The 14,784-nt window shown below is 36.9% G+C and overlaps 1 protein-coding gene across 1 annotated transcript in view; it reads right to left on the minus strand.

Moving 5' to 3' along the window:
- Positions 1–14,784, minus strand: part of ZNF879 (zinc finger protein 879) — a 44,079-nt gene that overhangs the window by 25,490 nt on the left and 3,805 nt on the right. The window contains 4 exon segments of the mRNA XM_006923255.3: positions 8,377–8,458; positions 8,460–9,894; positions 13,943–14,038; positions 14,488–14,614. Coding sequence (XP_006923317.2) covers positions 8,377–8,458; positions 8,460–9,894; positions 13,943–14,038; positions 14,488–14,614 — 1,740 coding nt within the window.

Genomic DNA, 14,784 nt, shown 5'->3' on the forward strand with positions numbered 1-14,784 from the left:
TATCTATTCTTTTAAAATAGTTCCAGTAATTATATTACATTTTTAAAGATATTTTTATGCTCTATTTTTTGGATTATAAAAATTAAGAATTATCTTATCTTTTGACTTCATTTATACGTTAAATCCAATGCAAATTTATTTTACTTTGTTCCATTTGGGATTTTAATAATATGAGCTAATTGGCCATGACTACTAGTATCTAATTTTAATACTTTCCTATTACATTTTCCCTCTCAACTATGAATTTCGGCGATTTCCTTAAGTTTTATAATTTACGTTTATCTTTAATTAAATTTACGCTTAACTTGTTTCTTTATTGGCCATGTCTATACAACTGCTTTCTTAATTTTCGTTTTCGGTCTTCCTATGTCCATTCCTTTTTCACACTGTCACCATCTAGTTTTTATCTGTGCCCTGTCAGTTATGCCACAGTCCTCTTAGCTTTCTGGAGAAGTCTGAAGCCAATCTGATTTTTCTCTTGCAGGTAGCCTTTTTTTGTTCATTTCTCTACACTGATTTTTATAAATCTTTTTTCCTCTTGTTTCCTGTATCTTTAAGTATTTCTTTGTTTCCTGTATCTAGCAATAATTTTTTTTTCATTATTTTTATCTGGGACACACAAAAAATATTAAGACTTTGTTCTCTCTCTTTTTTTTGGCAATCTTCATTAGCAACATATTAAACTTTTATTCTTGATATCTGGCTTTCATATCTCTGATAATCTCGCATTTTAATTCTTTGTCCTTTCCTTTATTTTCTAGACAGACTCTTCACATTTATATTCTAAGCTTACAGAATCCAATTTATAAAGTTATTATTCTCCCACTTTCTCTTTCTAATGTAGTTTATTCGTTTTCAAAAATGACCATCCACTTTATGTGTACAAGTTCACAGTGGACACAGCACCCATGCAGTAGAACTGGCAGATTTTAGACCTTTGCCACCAGCACGACAAGGGTGTACTCTGTTTTAAGCACTGTCAAATTGCTTAGCTACAGCACACAATAAGTATTAAAGAATGTTTTTTAAATAAAGAGAAATAAAAACGGTGTACGAGTAATATGTTGTTATTCGAGTAGCTAACAACAATGTTTCTTCAGGTAATTCTTATAGGAGAAGTAGTGATGGTGGTAGATTTAAAACCCCCGTTGTATCCTTTATAAAAACCAATAAAAGATGTGGGAGAGAAAAGAGAGGAGACAGTGGTGTTCCTAAAATTGATATAAAATCACCACTAAAAAGACAAAGTGTAAAAATAGGCAAAAGTGTACTGGTATATAAGAGAATTAAATCGAATAAGTGCTTAAAAGTATATGTAGGATATATAAACAATTCCTATAACTCAAAACAATCTTAATTCAAAAGTGGGCAAAAGATCTAAATAAACATCTCTTCAAATAATATATAAATGGACAATAAGTACATAAAAAGATGCTCAACATCATTAGTCATTAGGGAAATGAAAATCATAACCATAATGAGATACCACTTCACATCGTTAGGATGGCTATTAAAATATGGACATAACGAGTGTTGGTTAGGACATGGAGAACCCCACATTGGAACTGGAAACCTTGTGTTGCCACTGTGGAGAGCCTTTGGGCAGTGACTTACAGTTAAATATCCACTTCTCATATGACTATGCAACCCCATTCTTAGGTATTTACCCCAAAGAAATGAAAGCTTATGTTCATACAAAACCATGTGTGCAAATGTTTTTAGCAGCTTTATTCATAACCGTTCCAAATTAGAAATAACCCAAATGTTGCTCAAATGGAGAATAGATAGAAAAACAGTGGTATATTCATATAATGGAATACTACTCAGCAGTAAAAAAAGTAAAAAATATTTATACACACAACAACGTGGGTGTATAAAACATGCACTATGCTAAGATAAAGAAGCCAGATTCAAAGACACATATCTCACTACATACTGTATGCTTATATTTATATGATATTCCATAAAAGGCAAAACTATAAAGACAGTAATTAAAAGCAGGGAGCCAAAAGGATACTTGTACAGCAGCACTCATTACATTATTCACAATAGTTAAAGAATGCAGCAACCCAAATGTCCACTGATAGATGAATGGATAAACAAAATGTGGTCTATACATACAATGCAATATCATTCAGCCTTAAGAAAGAAGGGAATTCTGATACATGTTACAAGATAGGTGAAGACATTATGCTAAGTAAAATAAACCAGACACAAAAGTAAAAAGACTGCATGATTCTACTTACATGAACTACCTGTAGTCAAATTAATGGAGACAGAAAGAATACAGGTTCCTAGGGGCTGGGGGAGGGGGAAATGGGTATTTACTGCTTAATGGGACAGAATGTTTGAGATGATGAAAAAGTTCTGGAAATATTTTGGTGACAGTTATACTACATTGTGAATGTAGTCAATGACACTAAATTGTACACTTAAAATGGTTTAAATGGCAAAATTTGTTATAGTTTACTACAATCTTTTCAAAAAGTTCATGCAGAATAAGAGGAGGCATCAGTGAGAGGGTAATGCTTCAGGGGAAGATTAACAGAAAGACAGACATGGGGAAAGCATGTGTCAAGGAGGAAAGCAGCAAGAGGAGGAAATACAAGATCCAGCAGAAAAAAAATTCCCTCAAATGTTTTTGACCTCACCATCCTTCCCCACAACCACCAAGTCATTGAGTCAAGAAACCAAAATTGGCTACACAGGCAGAAGTGGCTATACTTGAATTGCAAACCTTTGAGACAATTGCAAGCCTGTTGTGACAGAAAGCAGCTTGAAGGAGCTCTCAGGGGCCAAGTCTGGGGCTATTTCAACATCGAAATAATGATACCAGATACCAGTGCATTGAAAATAAGAAACCAAAAGAGAGAAGACAAAACTCTCCCTGAAAGTAGAAAGCCAATTAATAAGTATAAAAAGAAATGATGGCATTATAAAATCTCCATTTGAAAACCATTATAATGATAATTGATTAGAGCAAGGGTCATCAAGAGATGTTATAACTAGTGGAGGAGAGTTTTACTAGTGTAGAGATTCATGACCAGTCATTTTGAGCTAAAGGCAACCAAGATGCTGTGGAGATAACCCACCCCTCACTTAACTACATAGAAGAATTTAAATTAGGGGCCTTGCCCATAATAAAATATTATCAGGTGTAATCTTTCTTGACCTATCTACAGGGCAGGGCAAACTACTGATCACTGAACTTCTCTTCCTGCAATGACCTCACTCCAATCTGAGGCCCCAAGGCATCTTACCTCATCTGCCCTTTCTGTTTCTGAACCTCTCATATGTATGTGGGGTCTTTGACTTTCTCATGCATGAGAGGTTTCATGTTCATGGAATGAAATTTGATTTTCTTTTGTCAATCTGTCTCATGTTGATTTGATTACTCAACCAGCCAAAAGAACCAGAAGGAAGGGGGACTGTCCCTTTCCCCCACTAGTAAAACTATATATGTGTACATTCATAGAGGATTTCCTCTTAAGATACTAATGATTACAAAGAGAAAAATATTGACTGTACAGTGGGAAACCAGGCACATACCATCTAAACCAAGAGAGCAAAGCTAAAATTAGCAGCAATGGGACAAGTCAACATCACAAGCCTTCTAGTGTACTAATATGACTAACTGAGGAGAATACAATATTATTGTTTTTTCCCCTTAAAAAGCATAGCATAAACCTAATCATGAAGAAACATCTGACAAGTCCAATGGAGGGACAGTCTAGAAAAACAGCCTATTCATTTCACAGATCTCTTCATGAGAAAGTACCTGTATGATAATGCAACGGCCAATGAGGTAATAGCCAAAACCACCTAAAAAGATAAATGGACATTTAAAATGACTTAATTACTTTGCATACTATAAATACATTATGTCAGGCATATCAACCACATTATAAGAGTTAAAGCATATTTTCCTGAAGGTTGCTTTGAAAATAGCCTATTAAAAAACTATGACAATGTAAATTTTCTCTCAAACAATTCTAATAAGAGAATTTTGGCAAAAAAAAAAAATCTGTTGAATATTTAATGGTTTTAATGTAAATTTTCTCTCAAACAATTCTAATAAGAGAATTTTGGCAAAAAAAAAAAAATCTGTTGACAACTTAATGGTTGTTATTTCTCTACCTAGTTCTCTTATGGTACATATATTTGGTTTACTGTCTTTCCTTTTCTTGGGATAGAAACCAATAGTCTCTTCCTCTGGTGAGCTAGGGAGATGAATGGGAAGGGAAAGTGCAGACAAGAGAGGGAGGTGTCAACAGTTTTGTTAATGAGACACGTTTAAGTTCAACAGTGGCCTGCACAATGTTGACCTTGGGATGGCCCTTTGGTACAACTTCTGAGGTCATTCCATCTTAAACTTGATGTTCACTTTATCCAGGATGATCAGGCATTAAGATCTGTTTTATTCTTCATCAAGTCACCTTGTACAGAGTTGGGCCAAATAATCTAGTTCTTATTTTTACTGATACACACATTGGTCTTCATCACTCTGTTGGCCTGGGCAGCCTCTTCCCGTCAAGTGAAAGCCCTTCAAGCATCAAGCAAACTGAGGAACTCTGTGCTCCTCCCCAAATCATCTCTTTGCCTCACACCCAGAGATAATCACTGTCTCCACTTTCGTGTTTATGTGGTTACTAGTCTCCAAAGATGGTTCCCCAGTGAACCGTGCCCCCAGGTAGTCACACCCTTGTATCATCTTTGCCCCTGAATATGGGCAAAATCTGTGAATCATTTCTGACCAATAAAATACATTATTAATGTTGTATGACTTCCAAAGCTGAGTTATGAGATTTGCAACTTATATGTAGTCTCTTAGAATGCTCATTCTTGAGTGACTCCTTCAGAAACCAGCCACCCTTCTGTAAAAGATCCTAAGCCACACGGAGAAGAAACCCAACTGAGCTCCTAGCCAGCTGTCGTCAACTGCCAGAGATCCTGGACACCAAGCCTAGTTGAGTCTTTGGTCCCAGTTACTGTTTAGTCGCATTAGAGATGCCAAGTAAGAACTGCTCAGCTAAGCCCAAACATGAAACCAAGACAGATATTAATCAATTGTGTCAAGCCACTGGATTGTGGGGTGAGTTGTTACATCTCAATGGATAACTAGAACACCTTCTCATTCACTCACTTGCTGTTTTTAACATTTTAACATGTATCATTTAGTATAAACTTAATTATGCAAAAACAATATGGTATCATGCTATACATAGCTCCCTGTGATTTTAAAAAACTCATTCGTTTTAAAATTCATGTTTTGCATATAGCTTTGCTTCATTAATTTTCACTGATGTTCTTCTGTGTTAATATTCCAAAATTTATCCATTGTTTTAGTAATGGACAGACTACTTTCAAATATTTGCTGCTAGGAATATCCGTATACGTATCTCTTGGTGCTCATATGCGTTTATCTAGCATACATATGTAGGAGTGGCACTTCTGTTTTATGACATGCACATGAATAATCTGACATCATTGATCTGTATCAATTTATACTCCCATTAGTAGAGGATGAATGCCAGTTGTTCCACACGTTCCAAAACTCAAGTGTCACCCATCTTAATTTTTGCTCACCTGTACTTGTAAAATCATACCTCCAGTCTAATTTGCATTTTTTAACTAATAGTGAAGTTAACTATCTTTTAATGTTTTGGAGAAAATGTATTTCTTCTGTGAAATAAGTAGCCATGTATTCAGACCACTTCTACTAGGTTGCCTATTAAAAACTTATTTGTATAAATTATTTAAATTTTCCAGATGATTCATTTGTTGGCATGTTGTGGAAAGATGTCCTTCTATTTTGTCTTTTCACTTCCTTTTTGGTATACTTTGATAAGCAGTTCTTTAATGTGAACAAATATATAAAACTTTTTATATAGCTTACCTGTATCCTGAAAACCATTTCCTACCCTGAAGTCATAGTTATTCCTTACATATTTTTCCAAAAGTCAGTTTTGCCTTTCATATATTTGTATGGTGAGAGTAGGCATCCATTCTTTTTATATGTGAACAAACCATTTGTTTTTTAGAGCCATTATTGTAGAGTTTATTCTTCCCTCATACTTGTCCTGTCATGAATACTTATATGTTACCATTTTCCTGGCTTGTTTTTGATAAATACCCTTTTACCAAGTTAAGAAGTTCCTTTCCACTACTGTTTGGTTAACAGTTTTTAACATGAGTGATTATTTTGGTTGCCTTTTCTGTGTTTGATGATATGTATTTAATCTGTTATGATGGTGCATAGCACTTATGTTTTCTAATGTTAAATAAACCATATATTCCCATACCAAAAAAAGAAAAAAACATTTATCATGATGTATTAAACTATGTTTAGGTACTTAATGGTTTGGAATTTTTATATTTCTCTTTATGCATGATAGTGGCCTTCAACTTTCTTTTTTTTGTGCCTCCCTGCTTGATTTTGGTACTGGGTTATATTACATTCATTTTGCTTATACATTATCTCCTCTGTAAGATTCTGAATAAGACTTAAATTGTCTGTTATTACAAGATTGATAGATCTCAACTTAAGAATAACTGGGCCTACTCCGCGACTGCCACTGTGCAGATTGGACTCAGTTGTTCTCGCACCTCGCTCTGCTTCCTCTGCAATCATGTCTGACAAACCCGATATGGCTGAGATTGAGAAATTTGATAAGTCAAAATCAAAGACAGAAATGCAAGAGAAGAATCCACTGTCTTCAAAAGAAACAACAGAAGCAAGCAGGCAAATTGTAATGTGGCACGCACCACCAGCATGCACTGTAGGTTCTACAAGCATTGCCTTATTTTACTTTTTAGCTGTTTTAATTTGAAAGATGCATAGAGGTTTAAGTTTCAGTGACTGCCCTGGTCCCTTTTCATATTCAAGAACTACTGACAACGACATCCGCACCTGCCTCTCCTACCTGCCTGTCTGGCTGGCAGAGAAGGAAAAGAACTTGCATGTTGGTGAAGGCAGAAGCTGCGGGGAACAGTGAAATCTAGAGTAAAAGCCAAGCTGGTCCAAGGTGTCCTGCAGGCTGTAAAATGCAGTTTAATCAGAGTGCCATTCTTTTTGTTCAAATGACTTTATTAGAATGCATTTTTAAAATATGCAGTTTTAAAACCTGAAAAAACTGGGCCTTGTATTTTTCTGTGATTTTATTGTATTATTATTTACTATTGGGGGGGGGTGATTTTAGGACTATCTATCTATACTTGGAGAATTCTAGGGTCTCAATGTTTGTGTCCCCTCAAAATTTATATGTGGAAATCCTAAGCCCAAACGTGATGGCATGAGGAGACAGAGCCTTTGGCAGGTGACTGTCATGAGTGCGGAGCCCTCATGAATGTGATTAGTGTCTTTATAAGAGGCCCCAGAGAGATCCCTCACCCCTTCCATCACATGAGAACATGAGAAGGCACTGGCTATGAAGCTGATATTATGCCCTCGCCAGAACACAACCACGCTGGTGCCTCGATCTTGGACTTTGCTGCCTTCAATAGAAATGTTTCCATTTATAAGCCACGCGGTCTGTGGCATTTTGTTATAGCAGCCCAAACAGGCTAAGACAGAAGTTATTTTTCTTAGAATTTCCCCAGGAATTACAGAGAATTTAAAAGAATGGCTATAGGGCTACACTGTTAAAATAATTTTTAAACATTTATTAGCAAATTAACTTGCAAAAGCAGTTGTTTTCTGAATAATCTTTCTCTGCTTAATACAACAAAGGTAATCACTTTATAAGAAAACCAAGTGAAATACCATGCATTTAGTGATTTAAAATAAAGTGACTTTAGATCTGAATCAGAGATTGAAACAAGTAGTCAGGGAGAAAACTCACAGGTCCATATACCTGCATAGTTTACTGAGTGATTTTCAAGTGAATGGCTTAGAAAGCAAAGAAACAACCTAAAAGTTTTAACAATCACCAAATACACAATTTGCTTTTAAACAATTAAAAAAAATTTTAGTGACAGTGAGGTAGTTACAGGTCACCTGCTTGCATTTCTCTAAAATATTCTTCTTAGCAAAGTGGTGTGCATAACACTTAAATATAGTTTCAAAAAATAGATTCCCAGATTAATCTGAAGTCTAGATTTTATGGCTGCACTTTTACATATGTCAACATGCTTCCCAGTGATGCTTGTGAAAGCTAGTGGCTGTTATCACACATCACCAGAAATAAAATAAAATACTGACCCTTTGATCTTACAAATTTTCCATTTTAGGGTCAGTAATAACTTAAAAACACATGTGGAAAAATTTTTTTTATAGCTTTCCTAATATTCCAAAGGATATCCTGCATCAGGAAGTCTCTGATGTTTGATGAGGTCTAAATTCTGAAATTTAACCCACAATTAACTACTTTTTATCACTTTCTCCCCAAGACGAATTCTTTGATATTCAATATGAAATGAACTTCAGTTGGAAGATTTTCCACATGCATTTTATTTATAGTTTTTCTCCAGTATGAGTCCTCTGATGATTAGTAAGAGATGAGCTCTGACTAAAAGCTTTCCCACATTCTTTACATTTATAAGGCTTTTCTCCTGTATGAATTCTCATGTGTGTCATAAGGGAAGAACTTTGTCTGAAGGCTTTTCCACATACTTTGCAGTTATATGGTTTCTCTCCAGTATGAATTCTCTGGTGCTGAATTAGAGCTGAGCTTTGGTTGAAGGCCTTTTCACAGTCGTTGCATTTATAAGGTTTCTCTCCAGTATGAATTTTTCGATGCGTATTAACTGCAGAATGAGAACTGAAGGCTTTTCCACATTCTTTACAATTATATGGTTTCTCTCCAGTATGGATTCTGTTATGTATATTAAGCCGTGAAATCCAGGAAAAAGCTTTCCCACATTCGTTACATTTGTAGGGTTTTTCTCCAGTGTGAATTCTTTGATGTTGTATAAGAGCTGAGCTTTGGCTAAAGGCTTTCCCACATTCTTTACATGCATAAGGCTTCTCACCTGTGTGAATCCTCTGATGTATAATAAGGGCTGAATGGTAACTGAATACTTTCCCACACTCATTACAATTAAAGGGTTTCTCTCCAGTATGTATTCTATGGTGTCTACTTAGCCGTGATATTGAAGTAAAGGCTTTCCCACACTGAGTACATTCATACGGTTTCTCTCCAGTATGAATTCTATGATGTTGAATAAGAGATGAGCACTGGCTAAAGGCTCTCCCACATTCATTACACTTATAGGGCTTTTCTCCAGTATGAATTCGCTGGTGATTATTAAGGGATGAACTACCTTTAAATGTTTTCCCACATTCATTACACTTATAAGGTCTCTCTCCAGTATGCATTCTCTGATGTCCAATGAGAGAGGTAGTAAAACTGAAGGCTTTCCCACACTCATTACATATGTAAGGTTTCTCTCCAGTATGAACTCTCAGGTGCTGAGTTAGGGATGAGCTTTGGCTGAAAGCTTTCCTACATTCTTTACATTTATAGAGCTTCTCTCCAGTGTGGATTCTCTGATGTTTACTCAGGGAAGAACTGTGGAGGAAGATTTTCCCACAGATGTTACATTTGTAACATTTTCGCACTGTATTGACTTCCAGTTGTTTAAATAGAATTGAATAGTGTTGTAAATGGGGCTTCCTTCCTCTGGAAACAATTCTGGATTTTCTAATAATTGATGATTTTAGACCAAGATTTTTCTCAACACCTACTAAGCTCCTCTCTTTCGTGTAGGTTTTCTTGATGGTAACCAAGACTTTCCTGAAAGGTTTATTCTTTTTGCCCTGCTGCTTCTCTAGCTTGTCCTCACTTATGTAGGTTTTCCCCAACTTGAAGTCCAAAGTACTATCATCTATGAGTTTATTCATTACTTCCTGATAGTCTTCTTCGGAATTTGTGGTCTCAAACAAGCTCTCCCATCCTAAAATAAACAAAACATGTAAGTCTCCCTTGCTCTGGGAATAATGAAAAGTGACATCAAAATATATAAGGATCACTAACAAATATATCCTTGAAATCTTAGAAAAAGTAGGCAAGAAGGGCAGGAAAAAGCAGCAGGATGAAGACCCGCCTTGGTGAGAAGAGTCTGAAGAAAATGACATAGAGGTAGGCTGAGGAACTCATGAGGAAGCTCTTCTAGGAGCCAGGCCTGCTTGAGTGGCTCAGGTCAGCAGGGAGCAGGGCATTTCTGAACACAGTGGAATGTCGGTCCTCCGCTTCATCTCCATGTTTGTCACCAGGCATCAAGGTAAATCCAAGACAAAACTGGAGGGGCTGTGAAAAAGTGAAAGAGCTATTGTCCCTATAAAGCTCTCTGAAACACAGGGCGTCAACTAGGTCTGTTTTGGGACTCATTCAAATAATGTTGGGATGGACATGAACTCACTCAAAAAATATTTCCTGAGTGCCCACTATGCACCATGCAAAGGTCAAGACTCAGTATTACAGGGATTGTGCCTGATAAGAGTCCAATTTTTACAAGGTTTACAATCTCACAGAATACTGACAATGACCAAGTAAACAAATAAGTGCTAGAAAGTGGTAAGAATTGTAAAAACAAAACAAAACAACAGGTGATATGTAGTAAGACTGAATAAGCTGATATTTTAAACTGGGTGATGAGAAAATAAAATTGAACATGAGATCTAAATAATAAGAGCTGGCCATGTAAAAATGTGGGCATAAAAATTATTCTAGTCAGAAAAAATAATAAAAAAAAAAAAACACCACAAAGGCCGTAAGGCAGAAATAAGTTTTCTGTGTTTGAAGAACATAAAGAAGTCCAATGTGGCTTACGCAAGAGGAACAAGGGAAGAGTGCTATAAGGTGAAGAGGTGGGCAGGGGTCATATCATGTGAGGTCTCTTGTAAGATATAGGAAGGCATTTGGAATTTCTTCTAAGGATCACTGGGGGTTAGGAGGGACTTGATAATTGTGTTTAAAAAGGATCACTATGGTTTTGTGACAAACAAACTGTAATTTGCGGGTGGGGAAAAGAGAACAAGGGCAGATGCAGAGCAGCCAATTAGGAGGCCACCAAAACTTCCTGGATGGAGATGATAGCAGTTTGCAGTGGCACAGTAATGGAGGCAGGCACAGTGGGTTGTTTTGGAGGTAGAAATGACAAGTATTTTTACCTATGAATACAGTGTACAGAGTAAGTGAAAGAAAGGACTCAAAAATGATGCTTAGCTTCTGGCTTGGACAGCTTGATGGAGAGTGGTGCTATATAATGATATACTGGGGAATACTGGGAAAAAGAATACATTTTTGAAAATAACCTCTGTCTACTTTTTTGATCACTTAGTATACAATGCAAGAAATGGAATCATTGATTCAAAAGGAATAAATGTATTCTACGAAAAGAACTTTTATTTCCTTAACCAAAAAGGAAATACACAGTTGTAATTTAACACAGAAAATTATAAAAATATAGTTCACCAATAAACACATCATGCAAATACAATCACTGTTATATACGGAATTTAGCTCACCAGAACTTTTCTGTATATTAAAAAACACTTTTACTTAAAAATAAAAACAGGTTGAAACTAAGTTTCTCCCTTCCCTACTTCACTTAAAAAAAAGAAAAGCATGGGCCTCTCTCCATGTCAATAAATGTAGGTTAACACTATCATTTTAATGACTATGTAAGATTCCAATGTACGAATGCATTGTAATTTACTAAATCCTCTTTTGAGAGCCATTTAGCTTTCTTTTTCTCCAGTAATCCCTCATGTTGTAACAAACATTCTTTCACACCACCTTTGCAACTTTGCACAATTATAGAATTATTTTCTTAAGATAAATTTCCAGACCTGGAATTGATTTTAATAAAGTCAGACAGTCCTAAAGAAAGACTGTACCAATCAAAGTCCCACTAAAGATACTGCTCACCACTTAGAGCAGTAGCAAAAACATTGGATATGTATTTCTTAATTTATGGTAATTTATAAGGAAAAATGGTGTCTTATTTTTTTGTTTACATTTCAATGACTATAATGAGGTTGAATAGTTTTTCAAAAAATCCTATGTGAATGTTCAGTTCATATACCTTGCTTTTTAATCACAACATTCACATCTTTGTACTATAATTACTCTCTGGACATCTTCTCTCTTTCTCTTTATATCATACCTTTGTATTCTATAGCCATAGCAGCAATATTAATAGGGAAAAACTCGAAACTAAAATTTCCAAAAGATTGTTCAATAAAATATAGTTTAACAATACAACAGAATTCCTTCAAAGAGGTAGGTCTCTATTTAATGAAGGTTGAATAATTGAAAGACAGTTATAAAGACTTGAGAACAATATGTGTAATTAATCTCTGTTTCTCTCCTTCTGTGTGTGCCTGTCTTTCTCATGCAATATTCACGGTCTGAAAGGATAAGTAGTAAAATAACTGCAAAGGTTCACCATGGTTGGTAAAATTTCAGGCGAATCTCCTTCTTTAGCTCCTCTTTTTTACAACACTATGTATATCTTATACTATGTATACCTTATAAAAACAAAAACAATTTTTTAAATGCTTATTAAAGAATTAGTCAATTTGATACTAACGATTTTTTGGCCAACTAGAAAGCTCAGAGCCAAATCTGAAACTCACCCGAGGTTACCCACTCTGTTTACAACAAGTCTTCTTTATTTTCTAGGGTTCTAAATGAATTTCTATTTTATTATGTCATTACTCTTATAGTCAACTTCCTTGAATTGTTGGTGGAATGTGGCAGAATATATGTAAGTATGTAGTAGAAAAAAAAAAATCCCTGAAATGAAAAAGACTTTGATCTTCGAAGCAAAGGGCCCAGTGAGTACCGAACATTAACGATAAAGAGGATGTCCTGAGAGATTCCGGACAAAGGCAAAGAAAAAAAAATGTTTTTTATACTGGAAATGGAGGAAAGAGAATCACATTAATGGGGGCTTTTTATTAAAAACACTAAGAGCCCAAAGACAATGGAGCAAAATTTGGACAATTCTGATACCAGAATTCTAGATCCAAATGTAACTCCCACAGGAGAGGTAAAAGAATTGATTTTAAACATGCACTAATACAGCACCCATGAACCTTTCTGAAAACATTTAAGAAAATGTTCTGATTAAACCAAAGGAGAAAAGCTGAAGACAGAATTCATGAAAGGAAAACACAAGACTAAGCTGACACAGAGAGCCTGTCTCCTGCCATTGGGAAAAATAAATACTGGAAAAGCAGAAAAACTAAAAAGAGAGCCATCTTTGTGCCAGAAACAAGGACCAAATTCAAAGTAGAACAAGAGAGCGAGAGCTTATGATTCAGCAACCCACAGGGATTCAGAGATTGACAGCTACGTCCTGGCAGCCAGAATCTGGGACATGTTATCTTGAAATTTTTCACACAGAAATTCAGGAAAATGGCATGACTATCTACAAACCTTCTGCCTTCATTTGATAATTGTTATCATTTTGCTACCCCTGCTTTCTCTCCCGTGCTATATATAAATACACGATGTTTTATATAAACACAAACATCTGCTTTTTCTTTTTAGCTGAACCATATATAATTTGCGGACAAAAAAAGTCCAAGCAAAAATCCAACACCAAAGAGTGGGGGATGTACTTAGTGTTAAAAGGTATGTATGAACTGCAAAAGCAAAATAATTTAAGAAAATAATCAATCCAGGAAAAGCAAGGAAAAAGGGGGAATATATGAATTACAAGCCTTTACACACTATATACTGCATTACATATTCTGCAATCAAATTACAAGGGACATATTAAAAAAGTGCAACTCATATTGGGAGAATGCAACTCTCCCTCTGAACCTGCTGTATCAAGTACTCACAAGGCAGAGGGCGAGGGAACATACACCCTGCTCCACATGGCTGCCTGGCCCGGCATATCAACAAGAGTCCCGGTCAATGTCAGCAGAGAGCAGCCTCTTCCCAAACTGGCTGATGATGCTATGCCTATTCCCCAGTGACTCACTCACCTAGACATGCACCACAAGAAACTCCGTTTTCCACCATCCAGGGGTCCTCCCCTTGCTGTAACTGGAAGATAACCTTTGGTTTGGAAAAGAGAATCCCTGTTGGTGAGCAAGAACAAGAGAATGAGTCCATGGCCCAGACATGAGCAGCCATCGTGGCATACAGATCCCACCCCCGGGTCTCTGGGCCAGACGGACAGTCCAAGGAAGGAGAGAGGTGTGGTCTCAGAGGGGCTCCCAGAGGATGGCCAGGAGGTGTCTCAAGGAAAAGTCAGAGCTCTGGCTGTGCGCTCCTAAGCTGGAACTCCTGGGAGATGCAGGGGAACAAAGTTCAGGTGACAGGAGACAGGAGATGCACAGAAAGGGTATCTGCCCCCAGCTCTAGCAAGCTGAGAACCTTCACAGCAGCTGAGGGCAACAGCAAGTGCCACTCTGCAAGCCCCATTCTTGGTGGTGGGCTGCACCTGGCCACACCCTCCAACATCCCCCTTGGAGAGAGTGCCAAGATGCTCCCCAGCAGCTTCTGCGTCACAAGGAAGGATCCTCACCCAGTGACACCAGGGAGCTGTAGTTCTCCAGCATCACCTCCCGGTACAAGGCTCTCTGTGCGGGGTCCAAGTACAGCCACTCATCCCGGCTGAAGTGCACAGCCACATCTCTGAATGTCACGGACTCCTGTAAAGACAAACCCACTTCTGCTCGACCAGGACCATCCCCAAAAGGAGATGACTGAGCAGCAACCCTGTCACCACGCAGGGTTCCAAGCATTTCAAGCCAAGTAGCTCCTGATACTCCGTAATTATAGGGCACATGTTTACCACATGCCACCGGGGGTGAAGCGTGTG

Source organism: Pteropus alecto, unplaced genomic scaffold, assembly GCF_000325575.1.
Source record: "Pteropus alecto unplaced genomic scaffold, ASM32557v1 scaffold78, whole genome shotgun sequence".
Taxonomy (NCBI): Eukaryota; Metazoa; Chordata; class Mammalia; order Chiroptera; family Pteropodidae; genus Pteropus; species Pteropus alecto.